We start from the raw sequence: 21616 nt of genomic DNA on the forward strand, positions 1-21616 counted from the left end.
CATGACCTGGGTTTGAATCTAGGTTCTGCTCCTGATTATGGAAACCTTGGAAAGTTGTTTTCTTCCCTTTGTGAGTCTTTAAAACGGGGATTACAGTAGATGATTCTTAAATTCCCTTTCAGCTTAATAGTTAATAAAAACCTTTGGAATAGATAGGAAGATGAGAAAGGGTCAAGGAAATTAAGGATATTTTTATCCTGAAAAATTATGACCACCACGGGTATGTTTTGTTCAAATCCGATTTTATACTCAATATTTCAGAGACAAAAAGATTGCCACCCTGAGAATGTCCTCGTGGAACCCTGAACTGAAAAGCAAGGAACATATGGGTTCAACGAAGCACAGTTGGGTGATGACTGGACTAGTTGTCACTTAACTCCCCATATTTCCCACTTTCTATTAGTTCAAGAAAATCAAGATTCAATTGTATTCACAAACCAAATGCCATTTGCAACAAATGGCTTATTCAAGAATCAAAGTGTGATGTTGTAAACAGCATATTGTATTCAACTACCACCATATTTTTTTCTCATTCTTTGATTTTTGAGAAAAATAAACTTATGCTATGTTTCTTGCTTCACTCTAGTTCTACTCTCAGTGAAGTGGAAAGAGCAAAAGATAACTGCAGTCCAAGAACAAGGATTTGATAAAAAGTAGTCCCTTACTAGCTATGTGACCTTGGCTTAGTCATCTTACCTGTATAAACCTCAGTTTCTTAATCTGTAAAATTAGGGAAGTATTGGGCTAGATGATCTCAGAGGTAATATACAGTTCAAACATCTGTCATCTGAGAGGATGAATGCGACAGAAGGAACAAATATTTATGAAATGCAGGCACTGTGCTATACACTTTATATTCCATTACATTATCTCATTTGATCTCATGTGAAGCAGGGTACATCAGAAACAACTTTAATATTGGAGGACTGAGCTCTGTCACTTCTGCAGGCATGACCTCAGTGTCTCAGTCTCTTTCATCCTCAGTTTCTCATCTGAAAAATGAAGGGGTTGAAACAGAAACAGAGGGCCTCTGAAGCCCCCTTTAACTCTAAATCATTGGTAGTTGGATCCAATGATCCTCAATGGCGATGAAATTAATTGTGCCTCCCAAAGGTTAGGTATACAAAATGTCTTAGATCCAATCAAGAAAGAGTCGTGATGGACTGTGTCTTAAATCCATTGACAAATCTACTTTTTGTCCACAGAGGCTAATCACTAAAAAGCTGCCCACAGAGTTATGAATTCCCTAAGCTTCCATACATCATGGAGGTAATCTACCAAAAGCCCCGAGCAGTGGTAAGATGTATCAGACAAGGATTGGCGTACTAATGAAAGAGTGCATCTTTTTCAGATGTTGAAGTTTAATCAGAGTTCACAGAAGAATAATTCCACCTATTTGAATGTGGGCAAATATATGAAGTAGACAGACCCATCGGCAAAAGAATCCTGCTATCCCTTCGCGTCGAAGGCTTTCCTTCAATGGAAGGTTACAGTACAGAGGGGGCAGCTAGGGGGCACAGTGGATAGAGTCCAGATCTTGGAGTCAGGAGGATGGAAAAATCAAATCCAGTCTCTGATACTTGACACTAAGCTGGGTGATTTTGGGGCAAGTCACTTAATCCTGATTGTCTCACATCTAGGACCATCTCCAGTCATTCTGATTCATATATGGCACTGGAAGCAGGTGACTTTGTAGGAAAAAGTGAGACTGGTGACTTAGTACAGCATCTTCTCACTCAAATCCAATTCATGTGCTTGTCATGACATCATCTCCCTGATATCATGGTCTTCTTCAAGAAAAATGGTCAAGAATTAGCAACAGCAGTAGCAGTACAGTATAGACCTGACTCTGGGGTCCTGAGAACATAGATAGGGGATGAAATCTGGAAAGTATCTTTGCCAAGCATAGACTTGGCAATAGATTGAACATCTGATGTTTGAGCAGTAACTAAGACTCAGCACCAAAAGTTCAGCTAGCAGCGGTTGAAAGTCTCTTTTTCAACCATGGAATGCTATAGCAGATAGAATCCTTTGAGTCAAAAAATCTGGGTTCAAGTTCTACAAACAAGATATGTGTCTCTGAGCAGGTCACAGTTTCTCAGTGTGTACAACAACTCTCTAAGATAAAGATTTTCAATCTGCTGTTTTTCATTTGATTTTTTTAAAAAATATGGTAATGATAATAGCAATAATTATATAAATATATATTGTGTATTTATACTCTATATAATATAATTATATAATATATACTCTTATTGTATTATTGTATCTTATTGTATTATATAACAATTATGTATTATATAATATAGAAAAATAAGTATTCATTAATATACAATTATATGCTTCAATATATACTATGATATAACATTATATAAAATGTGAAACTAAATTTAATATAACAAAATTGTATATATGTTAACTCATTTCATCCTCCAACAACCCTATTAAGCAAGTATTAGCACTCCCATTTTCCAGATGAGGAAAAAGGATCAATAACTTTCCCAGAGTCACGTGGTTCATAATTGTCTGGGGCTTATCTCAGATAATTTATACTTAGGTCTTCCTGACTCCAAGTCCAATTCTCTGCTCACTATGTCACCTACCTGTCTCTGTGATGTTCAGTCATTCAGTAAGGTCCAGCTCTATGGAAGTCTGTCCAAGGAGTTTTCTTGACAAGGCTCCTGGAGTGATCTGCCATTTTCCTTTTATTTAACAAATGAGGAACTACAGCAGAGAAGACGTAAGTGACTTGCTGGGATCACACAGCTAGCACAAGTCCAAAGACAGTTTGAGCTCACATCTTCCTGACTCCATGCCCACTGCTGTATCCATTGCTCTGCTCTATATCTTTTGATAATTGTATTTCAATTTAACTGGTTGTCTTTGTAATCTATGGCCTTTGTTTTACGCATTTAAGTACATGATTCCAAAAAAGGGTTCTTAGGCTTTCACAGACTAATTGTCAAAGAGAATCATTGCATCAAGTGTTAAGAAGTCCTGCCATAAATCCATAAATTACAATCTTATTGGGTGATGGAAGCTCTCATACAGGAAGTTCTACTGGTGAAAGCAAGGATAGGAGCATCATCATTCTCTCTGCTTGAAATGTATAATGCAAGAGAGACCCTATCAATGGATTCAAGGGGAAATATGGTCACAAATTACACTGGATTGCAGACTGCAATGGAAAGAATGTGAAATTTCTTAATGAAGACTTTTCTGGCTCTTCTGGCTCTTTTGCCCTCAATAATTTTGTACTTCTTGTCTTTATATCTTGTCTATATTTACATATGTATATATCTTCCCTGATAGAATCTAAGTTTTCTGTGGCCTAGTACTGGTCCTTGTTGCTTTGCATTCTTGGTGCCCCATCTAATGCCTGAAATATAATAGGTACTTAATAATAAGTTTGCTTATTGATTGATTCATTTAGAAGACACCAGAAGAGATTGAATTGGAATCTCTACTTCCTATTTCTGTGACCTGGACCAAATTTTCTCACCTCTCCAACCTTTAATCTTCCTTCCAGCCTTAAATCAAAATGTCTAATCCAAGAAAAAGGAATGGAGATGCCATGATCTGAGTTAGTAGAGAGAGGACTCAGGTCCAAGAAAATACAGATCTTTCAAAATATCTAAGTATCTACATCAAACTTTGTCAGTTCTCATCCAATTTCAAAGTCTAGAGGGTAACTTTATCTTTCTTATTAGCATTGCTGATGCATCCATTGGTTAATGAGGTCTTCCAATCCACTATCAACTTCCCCATCCAGAAGTCTCAGTTAAAATATCCATGATCTGCAGTAGGGAAGGATGTGGGATTTAGCAAATCTGTATTTCCTAGAAATTGTTGAAAAAGTGATCTGGGACATTCCCATACTATAACCATTTATTGAGATTTGCTCCCAACAGAGTATTTACTGCAACCATTTACTCTTTTGTATTATATTTGCAAGAACAGCATGATCAAAGTTTACCTTAGATGGTCATCCAATGGAATTTTCTGTAAATAAAAGATAAGTTCTAACATTTAATTTCCAAAATCATTTTAAAGATAGAAAAGTTCAAATGCTCAATCAATTCTACATTATCCCATTCTGACAGCCATGGAAACCATTAGTGTTACTCAGAAATAATAAGGATTAGACTCAGTTACCAACAAACATCTTGTACAATCTTGCTCTTCTCTGGACTTAACTAGGGACTGTCCCTATGAGCTGGTTAATAATACATAAGGATGGCAGCAAAGGTTTTATAAACCTGAGGGTGCTGCACAAGAAGAATACTTTGTGAGACATAGAAGGATGCTAATATTGGAGCTTTAGAGTTCCTGAGTGAGGATCTAGCAATAGCATCACTCAATCATAAAGCAGGTGGGGGAATCTTAGGGGAAAAGTGTAATGCCTTCATATTGCCTATGAGAAAATGCAAACCCTGACCTATACAGAGAGAAACATGTTCAGTCAGTCATACTGAGGATCTATGAGTACTAGACTAGATACTGCAGTTAACAGGCCAAAAGTGACTTGAAGAAATTAGCAGAAATCATGTTACAAGAAGAAAAAAGCTAAAAGGACATCTCTGATGGTTCAGCTGATCATTCATCCAGAATTGATTCAAACTGATGAAAAGCTCCCAAAAAAAAAATCGGCTGATAATGTCCACCTCTCTTGGGTGAAGATGAAGCTGCCCATTCTCCACTACTCATACAGCAATGTGACATCAGTCTGAAATACCTCACTGACAAAACTAAAGGCAAACTCATCCTGTCAGTGATCATTTTGCAAGCTGTTAACTTACTGAAAGTCAAGAACTTCTGTTCTAAAGTTGAAGGGCCAGATAACATCAAGATAATCAAAAGATCTCAAGACTAACCAAGGGAAAAGTCTATAAATTGTAATGAGAACTTTCATTCCACATTTCAGCTGTAATCTGGAAGACTGTTTGCATCTATTTTCAGAGATTCTGCTGAACTCAAATCTTATGAGCAGATCTCTAGAACTACCAGAGTGGGGGAAATATAACACAGGGCCTGTTACAAAAGCATCTGGAACACAGTCCTAAACTGTGATCAAGTACCTTATGGATGTCCTGTAAATGATATACTAAAAGCACACAATGAAGAAAACAATGACCCTGAACTTTGCCTGTATCTCTGGGACTAAATAGTGAAGGCATCTATTAAATCAGACCTGACCATCCAAGTCAGCATCTTTCCTTTCTCTTGCTGCCCTGGTACTCTTTAATCTATTCACTGAACTGGAACTTCATTCCTATGATAACCTCTTTAGTTCTTACTTCATATAAAGAACATCAGCAAATTCATTTTTCTCATGGCCCATCCCACCTATATTGTTTATTTGAAGGACTTAATCAACTATGACATTCTTTGTTCAAGGTCTTTTGCTCATTGATATAAAATTCTTTTCTTTTTGACGTAGTTTCCTTTAATTCTTCCCTTTGACTATGTGAACACAACTGTTTTATAACACTTTTCCCCCAAATAAGATCAGATATAAGCAATTGGAAAAACTATTAATTACTCATGGGTAGGACAAGTCAATATAATAAAAAATACTTAATTGAGCAACATAAAATAAAAATAAAACTATCAAAATCATTTTATAGCTCTAGAAAAATTAATCTGGAAAAACAAAAGCTCAAGGATATCGGGAGAATTAATGAAAAATGCAAAAGAATGTAGTCTAGGCATATCAGATCTCAAATTACATTATAAAGTGGCAATTATGAAGACAATCTAGTACTGACTAAGAAAAGGTGATGAAGCAGTGGAATGGATTAGATACAAATTATATTTTAAAAGTGACCACAGAAATCTAGTATGGAATAATTTATCATCAGATTTTTGGAATAAAGGAGAAATTTAGGACTCAAGAATATATAGAGAAAGCATTACACAATGTTAAATAGACAATTTAAATTCTTTGAAATTTTTTAAAAATTTGCACAAACAAAACCAGTGCAACCAAAATAATAAGAACAGCAGAAAACTGATAAAAATTCTACCCAACAAGTATCTTTGATAAAGTCCTCATTTCTCAACTACAAAGAGTACTGAGTAAAACTTATAAAATACAAGTTATTCCCCAATCCATAAATGATAAATGATCAAAGGATATGAATAGGAATTTTTCAGATGAAGAAATCAAAGTTATCTATAGTCATATGAAAAATACTCTAAATCACTACTGACTACAGAAATTCAAATTAAAACAATTCTGAAGTATCCCTTCACACCTATCATATTGGAATGTGGGAAAACTGCAATGCCAATGCAGTGTTAGTCCTTCCATTCTGGAGAGCAATGTGATACTATGCCCAAAAGGTTTTGAAATTGTGGTCCAGCAATATCACTGCTGGTTCTATACCCAAAGAAATCCAAAAAAGGGCCAAGACTATATTTGTAGAAAAAAAAAATGTTAGTGGTGACAAAGAATTGGAAATCAAAGAGAAGTCCATCAATTTGTGAAATGACTAAACAAATTGCAGTATATGATTGTAATGGAATGTTATTGTGCTACTAGAAATGACAAGAAGAATAATTTCAGAAGGACTTACATGAAATGATGTATAGTGAAGTGAAAAGAACCAGGAGAACGCTGTACACAGTAACAGCAATATTGTATGATGAAAAGCTATGGATGGTTTAGCTATTCTCAGCAGTACAATGATCCACGACAATCCCAAAGGACTAATGATGAAGCAAGCTATCCACTGCCAGAGGAAAATCTGCTATTGTTTGAATAGAGACTGAAGTAAGTTATTTTTCACTTTACTTTTTAATTCACGTATTCTTGTACAAAATGACAAATATGGAAATGCTTTACATAATCTCACGGATAGAATATATAGCAACTTACCATCTCAGAAACGGGAAAGAGGAAGAAGAGAAAGAAAGGGGACAGAATTTGGAAATGAAATTTTTAAATAAAAATGCTACAAAATTAAATTTAAATTATATTCTTCCCAACTGTAATATTCTGTATAATATCTAGATAAATAAAGACAGAATACTGATCCTGGTGTCATGAATCCTGAGTTCAGATCCTATCCCTCTCTAAGAGCTGTAAGGGACTACTAAGTTTATTTAGTACAATTCCATTTCTTTTTTAATACCCTGAAAAAAAGTTAATAATTCTACTTGCTTTTTTCTTTCAAATAAATGAGAATATGACATAATGCAAAAAAAGTAAACCAAAGGAAAAAATAAACAAAATAATAGATTTAAGAGCTTAAATTATGTCCCAACTTTCAAGTCTTCTAAGTTTTCTCTTCTCCCAGTTAACCGTCCAAAGTTCCTCCAACTTATCTTGTCTCAGGATGATCTCTAGGCATTATGGTAAAATGCAGAGGGTGTGGAATTTGGTGTCAGAGGAGCTAGTTTGGGGGTTCTAATTTTTCTATTTTCTACAGCTGTGATCTTGAGCAAATCATTAACTTTTCTAGAACTCATAATTCTCATTTTTACAATAAGGGAGTTGAACTATATGCTCTCTAAGAATTCTTTAAGCTCTATATCTGGACTTTTTTGATACCTTTATCACCTGGTTGCCCCAAAGTTATAAATATTCTTCCTAAAATATGGCACCTATGATTGACCAAATTACATGAGATGTGACCTGACCACAAGACAGGTAACACCTTGACTACTTAATGAATAAATATGAAAGAATGCAGGGAAGATCATCCAAAATGGGATAGGACTTAGGGAATAATGTGTGGCACAAAAATTTACATTTCATTAAGCATCTTCCAAAATTTTCATAAAGAAATTAATAATTAAGAAATAGGAGTATTAGATTAGAAAGCAAACTGCCTATTTCACTTTCAATGAGTCAAGGAATGGAATATTTCAAGGTTATTCCTACAGTGGTTTCTAATTCCATCAAGCATCTACTAAATATATAATTAGAACAGTAGGGTTCAGAAAAAAACCCATTTGTTAATTGCAGTATCTACACAAACCCTTGTTCAATATTCCAATGGATCCATTGTCTCATTGACATGGGTACACCCTCCAAGGCTACATATTACCACCCATCTAGCTTTTTTGTTTCTTGGCCTTCTTGTCCAGGTCCTCCCATAAACTTTCCATAAAGAATCTAAGTAAAAATCATGCATGCACATAGACTGGATTTATTTCATTTTATGTTGACAGTGAAACAGTATTATTTTTATTGGAAAGTCTTTTCAAAAGAGAAATTGACACTAATCATTTTTATTTTACTTCATTTGTCCCTAGTCTTAATGATTTTTTTTTCATTATTTGATCCTTCACTTTGGAGAAGTCTAGTGACTTTCTCTGTTGAATCACCTAGACTACTCAATCAACTTCAGACGAAAGCCCAAGAAATCTGGGGGATAAAGGACAATTTTTCCTGTTGATAATCAGCAAGTACTTGTTGGATCCTGATATGTACCAAGAACTATACTGGGGTCCAAAATTTAACCGACAAAAAATTAACCCTGACCTTTTACCAGGGAAAACAACATGTATATAATATAAGTGAATATGAATAAACATAGATATAAATATATGAAAAGATAACTACAGAGGAAGATGGTACAACTACTGATAGAATAAGAAAAGGTATTATTATATAGGAGATAACATTTAGTTTTTAAAGAAATTATAGTTTCTAAGAGGAGGAGGTAAGGAGATTGAACCTATGCAGAAGCACAGAAACTAGAAATGGAATGTCACGTGTGAGGAAAGCCAGGTGGTCACTTTGGCTGGCTCACAGAATAAGTCAAAGGCAATAATATACAGTGAGACTAGAAAGGAAGAATGGCACTAGCTTGTGAAGGACCTTTAATGATGTTCCATTTCCAACACTTCTCAGCATCTTCAGGCTGTTCCAAGCAGCTTCTGTATTGACTTACCTCAAGTTCATCCAATGCACTTCCCAAGGTAGCTGACTGAGGCTCTGTCTCAGCCTTTGGACTCTGGATCCCTTGGGATGCATTTGAAATCACATCGAGGGCATTCTGGATCTCATCACAGACTGTGTCCTTGCTGGCTTGGAGAGAGGCCACATCATCATGCTCCAGGCAGGCAGAACAAATAGAATGCAAAAGAGGAGAGTTTTCCTTCAGTGAAGCCCGGGCCCCTGCAATCTCATCTCTCTGGGTTGGAGATTTTAAATCCTAGGAAATGAGAAAGAAAAGCGCATTTTCTCAGACTGGAATATGACTGGGCAGATTTGCAGAAACCTATTCTACTTTTCTTCCAGCAAGGACTAGCCATCAATTATATTTCAGGGATGTGAATGATTTAGTCATAGAAACCTAGACCCTGCTCCCCTTATATCTTCTGAAATGGGAAATGGGTTGGTGCAAATAATGACTATGTTGGGGTATGTTTGCAAAAAATGAGCTGACCTATCTCAGTTGATAACCTTCCTTATGGATACACGAGAAGTTACAAAAGTTTCTCTCTTGAGGTTGGTGTGAGAAGGGGCAGAATGACTATACAAGGGATTTCACTGGTATTGTGACCTGTCTTGAATGATATATATTGATGCCCACTCTGAAACTTAGAGGACCTAGAAAACATCAAAAATATATAACAGCTCAAACATGACCCCAGTACTTCCTAAGTCCTAAGTCAGTTCTTGGAGAATAATAGCACTGAAGCAGGATTCAGAAATGTGTCCCAGGTCAGATATAGCTCTAGTGCTTCCTAAGTCTTAGATTGGCTCTTGGGAGATAGTAACATTGAGGTTGCATTCAGAGAAATCTGGATTAAAATTTCACCTCAGAAACTTGCTAGTCATATGACATTTCATCTCTCTGAAACTCAATTTCCCTATTTGTAAAATGAGAATAACTAAACTTATTGTTGCTTTAGGCCTGAGTTTGTGTTCGGTCACATTGCTTCTCTAGGTGTATTATAGAAAGATAATTCTAAAATTTCATCTGTCCACTGTCTCTTTTATGTTTAGAAAACTGAGTTGATAACCGAAATGTTTTCCTTTCCCCTTCTTACATGATTACTTCCAGCAGTCCTGATCTTTGGCCTTTGAATGACTGGTGTTGAAGAGAGACCAACACCATGGAGTAAGCCAAAGGCATTTAACCTTCCAAGAATTATTGACTCAAGTGAGAACCAGATTCCAGTTATCTCCTAACATAGAAATATGCCAGCCTTTCAGTGGCTAACACATTATACAGGACTATATTTTTAGTATACCCCTCCCACCCCATCTAAAATAAGTCTCATCTCTTCAGTTCATGTAGGGCTTAGGGAAAAAATTAGCTCTTCTGAAGGATGTGGGACAGAGACTTTTAGAAGAAGCTGTCAGCTTGACATGCTCAGTCAACAACGCCCAAAGAAGAGAGCCCTAATCTTTTATGTTCTTGTCTTTTCTTATCCTGACCTGCACTTCACTAGCCTTGTCAAAAGAACCCTAGATGAGAGAAGTCAGGAGATCTAGATTCTAATCCTGATTCATTCATTAGGTCATGGCATATTGATACAATGACTCTCCAGTTATGTCACTTAATATCTTCAGAACCTTGGATAGACCATTTTCCTTATCAGTGCTTTTTTCCCTGAAAATAGGGTGAAGATGATCTCCATAGACTTATATAGTTGCAAAGTTATGATGTGATGATCCTAAACTAGCGATGTATCCTAAGAAAAATTCCTTAATCTGTATATGGCTCAGTTTTCATAACTACAAAATGGGAATTAAAAATATCTGTTCTTTCAAAAGAATTACACAAGATACTAGCTACATAAGTGATTCATTTAAGGCTTGCTCCTGGTGTTCTCTCTTCATTGGACATTTCTTCAACCCTTACCAAGTTGCTAGCCCTCTTTGTCTTAAAACACTTTTCATTTATTTTGTATGCATTTCAGATTTAATTGAGTGTGTATATATTGCTTCCTCCCAGAGGAATATAGGTTTCCAGGGAAAGGGAATTGATTTCATTTAGCAGTTAGCAAGCATCTAATAAATGTTTATCATAACTCTGTTACCTTAGGCAAGTCATTCTCATCTTTGACTCTGTCATCAGTAAAATGATCAATTTAGACTAGGTAGCCTCTGAGGCATCTTCCAAATCAAGACATGATTGGAAGTAGATTGACTCTAAGGCCCTCTCCTTTTTTTAATTCTACAATTTTATCCTCTGATCCTAGGAATTGACTTGAATCTGGATACTACAATGAATGAAAGAAACCTATAGCACAATTATCGTTACTATCATTGCTCTTTTGCTGCCCTACTCACCCTATAGCTTTACTGTTTTAGGTTCTTGAAGTTCATGGTGATTTTTTTTTGCTTTTAACAAATTCCCTAACATTTTATGGCATAAGCTATTTACTGCAGAGGGCTATTTGGAGAATAAATAATTTAATGTTTAGAAAGCATGCATATAGAGTTTCTCAGAGGAAGGAAGATATAGAAGCATAAATATCAAGAAACAGCTGGAGAAAATTCATTGTATATTAGGGCCTAATCGAAACTTCACATACAATCTCATCCAAAGTGAGATACAAATATGGCATTTCTTTAACTATTTAGGATGGTAGCATCCACGCTTGGCTGGGCTCGGGCAGGTGAACTATAAAGTTAACATAAATCATCAGAAAGGAGCCAAAATTTAAAGTATCATCATTCCTTTATAGGGATACCATCTATGTATATCTGGGTGCAAATTGGAATAACTTTAATACTGAGACGACAGAGGGTTTAAAGCCAAAGACTAAAAATGGGTATAAAAATTAGTTCTGAGTAATTGGATGGCCAGTCTGTTCTTTGCTATCCCTACCAAAGAGAAATAAAAGAAACATGAAGTACCCTAAGAGGATCCCGAACCTCCTATCCTTCCAAGAGCATCCCTTCTATTCAGTTTCCTAGATTACTGAATACCTTTCAGTTGGAAACAACCAACTAGATGAAAGACAACTGAACCAACATAAACATCACCATCATCATCACCATCATTAGTATTTTTGTAGCATCTCAAATTTGGCAAAGTACTTGAAGATATCTCACTACAAAAATCCTTTGGGACTTGGTCTTCACTTTGCAGATGAGGAAATTGATATCAAGAGATTTTAAGTGATTTGCTTAGTAATATAGTTGGCATTTAAGACAAGATTTGAACCCAGGTCGTCCTTACTCAAGTCCTTTTGCGATACCTAGTTGCCTCCACAGGGAGCAGTATATAGGAATTCTTTAAGAAAGCAAATACAGGAAGAGGAAAACCAATGACTATAGTCAATCAACTTTTGACTTTCCAAAAAATCTTTAGTAATCTTCTATATCAAAAGAATATATTTCTAAATATATATAACTGAAGTATTGATGGAAGAGGATACTGCTTTTGCTATAAATAGGCAAATGAGATCAGGGTCAGAAAAGAAAGGAGAAAGTTCAGTTTTATTTATTAATTCAATTTTTGTTTTCAACATTTTTGTCTTTGATTTTCAGAACTTCTATTACAGTTTAATTGAAATTGTTAATTTTTCCTGTTTTGAGGTTGTAAGGATTTTTATTTAACTGATTGTCAACATGTTAATTTAATTCACTCTTGTGTTTATAAAAGAGTTTAATAACAAACATATCATCAGGACTGCTTTGGCTACATAAAACAATTTTGCTATATTCTCTCATTGGTGTCATTTGCTTTAGTGAAATTGCATTTTGTTTCTATGATCTGTTCTTTGTCATATCAGTTCTGTAGCATTAAGTTATTTAAATGAAGAAAAATGAAGAAAATAATTAGAATCTAATTTGATATAATAAAAGTAACAATTTACATGAAATAGGTGAATATTTACAAAAACATGAAATAGCAATATTACTAAGAAATCGCATGCTGGGACTTTAATAAGTAAATGAGTCTTTGCCTCATGAGTGTGTCAATAGTCTCCAAAAGATCACAATCACAAGCTATTAATGACTGTCACTGAAACACTTACCTATGTCCTCCAATAATGCCAATATGCAGGTAAACTACGTTTCTGAGCAAGTGAAATAACTCAACAGTTACCCTATCAACAAACCAAAACCCCATGCAAATTGTTTGCTGAACTCTTCTAGTTATCTAATTGGGCTTTTTGGCAACTCTGATTCATTTCTTTTGTATTGTAAGCAAAGGGAGAAGGCACCCAGGGAAGAAGAGGGAGGATTGTGGAAAGGGAAGCATCCTCCAGGCTGTGATTTTCTTTTCTCAAGACTAGGCTATTCAGTCCCAAATCCCATGATTCTTTGTTATTTGGACTCCTTGATTTCTTGGCTGCTGTCCCCGGTTTTTCCTTGGCCAAGATGTGCCTGTTAGCTGGCTCAGTGGCCACTGGGCAGCTTCCCATCCCATCAGCAAACAAACACCTGCTAATTTGACTGTTTTTCCCTATGCAGAAATTAGAAGGTGGAGTGTTTGGCCCTAACTGAGCAGTAACATGCAAGATGGAAGGGACACAATGGAGAAGGAAGCAAAGTCTTCAAAAAATATCTGACTTTTGCAACCAATAGGCAGGAGATAATAGGGTCGATTTTAATAGTATTTAATACTATTACAGAGGATCACCATACTGCCTGGTGCAACTCACACATTTTTACATATGAAGAAAGTTGAAGCCTGAAAAGTAAAGTTAATTGCCCAAGGTCTCACAGTACTAAGTGGAAGAGACAGGACTTGAATCCAGTTTCTCTAACTCTAGCCAGAATTCATTTTACTGTACCAAAGTTCATAAACATTTATTCAGTGCTTACTTTGTACCAGGAAAGAGGTAGCATGCTGATGTGACTAGAGAGGAAACTTCAGACAGTGGAGGAGAGAAGAACAGATGAGGAGAGAGGGAAGAAAAAGAAAGATAGAAAGGGGGAGAGAGGTAGAGGGAAAGGGAGGGGGGGAGACAGAGACAGAGACAGACAGACAGAGAGAGAGAGAGGAGAAAGAAAAAGACATTGATAGACTTGCAGAAAATAATGAAAAGCAAACTGAATAGACCCAAAGATCATTGTATGCAGCAACAACAATATTGTCTTAAGAACAAAAGTGAAAAAGTGATAGTCATTTTGATTTATAAATACTGCAATTAACCACAAAGAACTTATGAAAGAAGATGAATCTAGAGAAAGGTCTGATAATTAAAAATACATATAGAATGACTTTAAATATACATCTATATACATATAAAAATATTCACATATACTCTCTATACACACATATGCCTATTTATGTTTAATGGTTGCCATCTCTAGGGTGGGGAGGGGGAAGAAAGAAAGGGGGTGAACTTTATTAGTATGTATTGAAAGTTGTATATATGAACTCTAGGAAAACATGGAAAGTATTACATGAACTGATGCTCAGAGAAGTGAGCAGAGCCAAAAGAGCATTGTAGATATTAACAGCAACACTGTGAATTGACCCGCTCTGATGCATGCAGCTCCTCTGAGCAGTCCAGAGAGCTAGGACCAACCCTGGTGGACCTGTTATAGATGGCACCATCCACATCCAAAGCTTAAAAAAAAACACGAAAAGAAAAAAGCAACGATCTGAATGAACACTGTGTTCACTTTTTTTTTTGTTTTTTTTTAGGTTTTCCTTCCTATTCTATGGTTATCTTTCTTTCTCCTTAGTCCTAATTCCTCATATACAAAATGACTAATACGTCAACATAAATGAACAGGTATAACATTCATTAAACTGTTTGCTGCTGAGGGGAGGGGTGTCAAATACACATAATCTCTAAGATCTATGAAACCCCAAACTCCCAAAATATAAAGACTTAACCAAGGAAATGAAAGTCAGTTAGAAACAGGAAAATCATCCTTGCCATCTTGTTGTTGACTGAAGATTCACTGAGGATACTTCTAGAAAACCTCCAGAATATGAGTTCAGCTACAAAGGGAAGTTACCACATTCCCCTGTGTAACTCAAGACAATATTACATGCAAAAAGAATACATTTTAGAAGTTGATTTGTCCCAGGACCATTTCCATCAGAAAAGATAAAAACGGAGATTAGGATGATAATGATGATGATAGCAGAAATTTCTACAAGGTTTTAAGATTTGCAAAAAACTGATAGGGAATAATGTTCTTTCCCTCCTGCATTCTCCTTCATGACTACTTTATACCTGGGATTAGCCCCTTTTTACAGATGGGGAAAGTAAGTTTCAGAGAGAATAAGCGCCTTGCATGTCTAAGACTGGATTTGAATCCAAGTCTTAGGTGATCACATAATGTACTAAGCCAAATTGTTTGAAAACGAAAGGATTGGGTGCATTCAGCAAGGTTGCTTTTCCAGTACTTTATCCCTCCTTTGCAGTTATATGCTGCTTTATAATCCTAGCCATAGAATCTGACAAGAGGTTCTAAATATCCATGAGGTAGAAAGCCTCCAAAATGTTGCTTAATTAGCATCTATGGGAGACAACACAGCTTTGAACACTGAGCCAAAGATCGATAAATATCTTGCCTCTTACAATTTCTTCCTATTTAGGTTTCCCTGTCTTATATCTGAGTCTGAGACTACTTGTTTCCCTTTCACCTTTAGCTGCATTATGGAAAAAATAATAGAGACGTAATATAGTTTAGAACAGAGAGAATTCTGAGAGGTCATGGGAGCAGAGATGGAGACGTATACTAAACATGTATACTAGATGTATACCAGATGGAGATGTATACTAGATGTGGAGATATATATTAGATATACATCTGGTGCATTGCCCTCATTTTATGAATAAGGAAACCGAGGCCCTGTTTTCTTGTCCAGTCATTTTTCAGTCATATCTAGCTCTTCATTACCTCATGTGGGGTTTTCATGGCAGAAATACTGGAGTGGTTTGGCATTTCCTTCTCCAATTTATTTTACGGTTGAGGAAACTGAGGCAAATGGAGTCAAGTGACTTCTTCGGTGTCACACAGTAAGTGTCTGAGACCAGATTTGAACTCAGGAAGATGAGTCTTCCTAACTCCAGACCCAGCCTCTAATTACTGCACATAGCTGCTTAAGTATAAATAACCTCATACATGATCACATTTGGGATAAGCATTAGAGCCAAAATTTGAATGGGTCTTTTCATTCCAGAGAGAGAAAATGCCCTTTCTACTGTACTGCATGGCCATACAAATAATAAACCCAGAAAGTAAGATTTGAGCCCCAAACCTCTGACTTCAAAGTCATGATCTACTTCCTACATCATTCGCGCTCCCTACTTCATTTTACTAATGAGGAAAAGAAATCTCAGAGTTTTGTTAAAATTAACACAGGGAGTAATTATCAGGAGCAGTATTCGAATCTTGATTCTCTGGCTCCACTGTCAGAGTTATTTCCACAATACTTAACTAAAACTCCAACCCCTGGGTTTGTGAATTATATTGGTTAAATGTCTATTTAGCCAACAGACGTCCATCCAATCCACTGGTTTTGGATACACTGGGGTCTTCTTTCCATGTCCTAAATATTACATTCAAAGAAACATTTACTACTTTTCCAAACTTACCCATACTCTTTCAAACTTACAAATGAGATTAGCTATAATTATTGTGGGGAGATGGGTAATGACAACCCCATATCTCAGTGGTAATCAGGATTTCTCATAATCAATACTTTGATAACAGAACAGAAAACATTCTCTGTGTGTGTCCTCAAAATGAGCTGTTGGGGGCTTGCCCCTTTAAATATCTGCCTTTAGGAATGACTGTTCTCTACATCAAAATATAAAAAAGGATTGGCCCGGTCCCTCTCTAGAGAACAGCATGTGTTTAACACCAAATGGAAGCCACAGATGACTAAACACTCCTTTCTCTCTTGTTTCTATCATAAATACAACAGATGCATGATGCTGGAATGTTGACAACCTCCAGAATGGTGTTTGCCTCCAATCCTGAAATAACATCATTCAAAAAATGCATCCTTGCAGAATCTCTGAATAATTTATTTAGCTAGCATTTTAAGATTTGCAAAGTATTTTATACTTGTCATCTTATTTTGTCCTCCCAACAACCGGAGGTGAAGAGGAGGAAGAGGGAGATTATCATGATTATCCCCAATTTACAAATGGGGAAACTGAAGCAAGAGAGGATAAGTAGATTTGCTCAGAGTCACTTAACAAGAAAATATCTGAGGAAAGATTCAAAATCAAGTCTTCCTGACTCAAGTATAGGATTCTATTCATTGTGCCACCTTGGTGTCTCCTATCTGATTGGGAGGGATTCAGGAACATTCACAAGCTTTAACCCATACCTGAACACCAATTTCTTCTACAAAATATCTGACAGGAGCTTGCTTCTCCAATATCTACCTCAAGGCTTTCTGTAAAAGGGACTTGCTGGCTCCCAAGGCAGTCCATTTTGCTTGCAGGGAATTCTCATTGCAAGGAAGTTTTTCTTGACAAATTCTAAGCTTGCCTCTTTGCACCTTCCACCTGTGTCTCATAATTACTGCCTGGGGGCCAAGCAGAAAAAGTTCAATCTCTTCCACATGACAAGCCTTCAGATATTAAAAACAACTTTCTTTCCCACCTGGGGTTCAACATCCCCAGTCCCTACAAGCTGCTCCATAGAACAGCATCAGAGTGAGCCAATAACCTTGATTTACTTCCATGGGGCGTATCACCCCATGGTTCCAACTTCCTACGTCGAAACTGCATAGAGATCACAGACCTGGGTTTGAAAGAAAACTAATGTTTAGTTGAGTGGTAGACAAGAGGGATCAATGTATAGTGAAAGGAACAATCAATAAAGGATTTGAATTCTGACAACTAGATAGCACAGTGGATAGAGGACCAGACCCAGAATTAAGAAGACTCATTGACTCAAATTCACACCTTGGTCTCAAATATTTACTAACTGGGTGACCCTGATAAAATCTATTAACTCTGTTTGCCTCAGTTTCCTCATCTGTAAAATGAGCTGGAGAAAGAAATGACAAGTCATTCCAATATCTTTTCCAAGAAAATGGCACAATGACTAACCACGTAACTATGGGCAAATTTGTGCCTCTGTTTCTCATCTATATATAATGGGGCTAGTGCACTACCTGATTTATAAAATCATAACCTTAGAGCCAAAAACTTTAGTGTTCACCTAATCCAATCTCCTCATCTTATAAAGTATCTGAGTTGCAGAGAGATTATCTGACTTGTCCAGTGCCATAATCAGTAAGGGGGCAGCACCTGGATTTTAACCCTTCTCCTCTGCCTCAGTATCCCACATTTTCCCTCTACTGGTTCAAACCACAGAATGTTTATGAAGACAATGTTTTAGAATCACCAAAGTTCTTAGAAGTACAAGCTATTTTTGTTATTAGAAAGATAGTGTCTAGAGTGATAAGAGAACCCACCTTGAAGACACAAAATGTCACTGAGTAGGAATCTGTCACATACCAAGTGATCTTGGAACCTTACAATATTGAGAAGACAAGAGCATAGCACACTGTCTGATGTGGCCCATTCATTCAATAGACGTATTTAATGCCTCCTAACTGTAGTCTCGTCATTGGATTAGCACAGTCTAAGTGGGCTGGCACATTTCCAATCTCATAACCTACCTTGGAGAAAGTCATAATCTGCCCATAATCAAAGCACTCCAACAAATTCTGCTAGTCTAAATCCTGAGTCTGACATTTAGTGTGTTACAGTATAGAAAAAAGGTCAAGGTCTCCCACTGAATTGGGCCATTATTAGTCATCTTGACTTGTGTTTTGCCCCTGAACGCCAATGACTCAGCAGAGGAGACCAAAGCTAATGATTTTGCATATCTCTGATTTACTCAAATTCAACTTGAAAGTCAAAGACACCATCCTCCTGATATCATTGATCCTCTTTGAGAATGAAGGATGAACAATAGCTGCAAGATATAACTTTGGACAAAAGTCAAGGTTTCTTCATCTATAAAATGGGGTTAGTATTAATGGTATTCTCTTATTTGTGGTATTATTGTCAGGATGTCCATTTTATCAGCCTTTAAGTTTTATATAAATATAATTATTACCATTGAGAGGCAGTATGATTAAAGAGGACTGGCCCAGGCATCATAAAATCATGGGTTCAAGTTTTTTCCATTTGCATGTATAAATGTAGCTGAGTGATCCTATGCAAGTCACTTAATATCTCAAAGCTTCAAAATAAGTAATTCTTGGGGATTAAGGGGAGTCCCCAACAGCTAGGAATATCAAAAATTTTTAAGCAGGACACAGTGAATGTGCCATGTTGTGAAGGAATCTAGGAATCTAAAATGATGGAAGTAAGTGATATTCCAAAAGGCAAGAGTTTGGATTACAATAGAGAATCAACTATCCAGCAAAACTGAACAATCTCTTTCAGGGGAAAAGATAGACTTTAAGTGAAATGGGGACTTTCATGCTTCCCAGATAGAAAGACCAGAGCTATACAGAAAGTCTGATCTTCAAGTACAAGACTCAGGTAATAATGAAATCTCTAATCAAACAATTTTTCTTTTTTTGGCAAGGCAGTTGGGGTTAAGTGATGTACTCAGGGACTCACAGCTTGAGTGCAAAGGGTCTGAGTGTAAATTTGAACTCTGGTTCTTATGATGCTAGGACTGGAGCTCTATCCACTGGGCCATTCGGCTGCCCCCTAGAAAAGTTTGTAGATGTCACGGATTGTTAAAGCTGGGAGGAAACTTAGAAGTCATGGTGATAAGTGATTTGTTTTCATTTCTACATTAGCTATAGGAAACTGAGGGAAGTAGTTTATATCTTACAGAGAAACAGCTAGGGAGGATGAAAACAAAGACTAAAGTGATTGGATGTAGAATCAGGGGCCATGTTGGGAGGAATGCAAGCTTGCTAGATGTAAATAAAGTTAATTTACATTTTTACTGGGAACAAATGGAATCCCTCTCTATAGAGAAGTAGATAAACTTGCAACAGGAAAAGCAAAGGACCATAGAATTAGTGAATTACTGAATAAAGGTGCCAGTCTGTGTCGATCTGTTATACCCTTCCAGGGCATGGTTAACAAATTGTGGAGAAGGGTAGGTTTGATCAGGAATTGGAACCCACATGGGAGAGAATTGGATACTTTGGCCTCTGCAACATCCAGCCAGTTGGGGACATGGGATAGACTTGTGTTTCTAGACAGGAGATGAAAAGCCAGGATTTCATGCCCATTTCTGTTTGGGACCCCCATTCTTAAGGACATCTCAAAATAAGGATCCACTTTGCTTCACTAATGGCACTTCTGAGTTCTTAGCAAGGTACTTATTTCTTACAGTCATCTAGCCTGATCCCAGTATTTTAACATGGAAGAAACAGAGACTCAAGCAAGTAAAACTGTTTGCCCAGTATCATATAACTAGTTAGTGCCAGTTAGAACTTGAACCCAGATAATGATAGAAACTGATCTTATTTCCTACTTACCAAGGAGCATAAATATAAAATATTTCATCTAAACTTCAGATATAACTATTTAAGATCAGATAATTGGGGTAATGAGAAAAAAATATATTCACTGAGAATTTGAATAACATGAAGATTTAAAATGCCCAGTAGTTTATTTTATTTTATTTTATTTTATTATTTAAAATGCCCAGTAGTCTATTTAATGATAGTGAGATGAAAATTCATACATCCATTTAATAGTTAAGGTTTTCTTAAATATATTTAGCCAATACACAAGGAATATAAAGATAAGAATGAATTTTAAATATGTATTGTCTTCAGAGGCAAAATGGTGTAATAACCTAAGAGTCAGGAAGTCCTGAATTCTAAACTATATCAGAGACATATTGGGTGTATGTCCTTGGACAAGTCAATTAACCTCTTAGTTCTCCAGACATACTATGAGTTTCCCAGAAGTTACCAATCAGCAATGGTGGAAGGAGTTTCTTACTGTGTACTCTTTACACTAATGAAATCACGGATCTATAACCTCTATTCCAAATTTTAAAAAAATTGGTAATTTTATTCTAATGGGTAAGATATTATCTGCTTCTGAGGCTGGGAATTTCACAACTTCTAGCTTCTAAGGACAACACTTATAGAATAGAATCTTGTTATACACCATTCAGTCTAGCCATCTTCCCTCACCTAAATGTTTTCTCCTCTTCTTGATGAAGGGAATGATCTGACCATCACGAATCCCCAGTCATGTAGTGAGGGTAAGAGATGACAGATAAGAAATCTGTCTGTTAGAGTAGTATTGAAAAACTATAACAATCTTACAGGTAGACCTTCAATACATGGTGTAATTGCTCAAGGAAAGAATTGCTACAAGACATGGACAAGAGAGTTCCATTGGATAAAGAGACCTGGTTTTAACCTACACTGTGGGATCATAGACTTGGAGTGGAAGGGAGCTCAGAGGTCATCTAGCCAACTCCCTCAGTTTACAGAAGAAGAAATTGTGGCTCTCAGAGGGGAAGTGATTACTCCAGGTCACACAGAAAGAATGTACCAGAGATATGATATGAATTCAAGTCCTCTGACTTCAACACCAGAACATTCCATTAGAGGAAGGACTGAAATAAAAGTATTAATTTCTGAATACATTTATCATATGTGTGTAGAGATATATTATATATAATACATACATACATACATACACACACACACACACACACACACACACACAAACATTTTCAAAAAAGGAAGCCATACCAATATTTTCT

General features: G+C 36.4%; 1 protein-coding gene across 2 annotated transcripts in view; it reads right to left on the minus strand.

The window, feature by feature from the left end:
- Positions 1-21616, minus strand: part of LOC141520652 (catenin alpha-3-like) — a 1797877-nt gene that overhangs the window by 1419107 nt on the left and 357154 nt on the right. For both annotated transcript variants that reach the window (XM_074232362.1, XM_074232363.1), the window contains exon 6: positions 8904-9167. In XM_074232362.1, the coding sequence (XP_074088463.1) occupies positions 8904-9167 (264 nt within the window). The remainder of the gene's footprint in view (positions 1-8903; positions 9168-21616) is intronic.

This window comes from Macrotis lagotis, chromosome 4, assembly GCF_037893015.1.
Source record: "Macrotis lagotis isolate mMagLag1 chromosome 4, bilby.v1.9.chrom.fasta, whole genome shotgun sequence".
Lineage (NCBI taxonomy): Eukaryota > Metazoa > Chordata > Mammalia > Peramelemorphia > Peramelidae > Macrotis > Macrotis lagotis.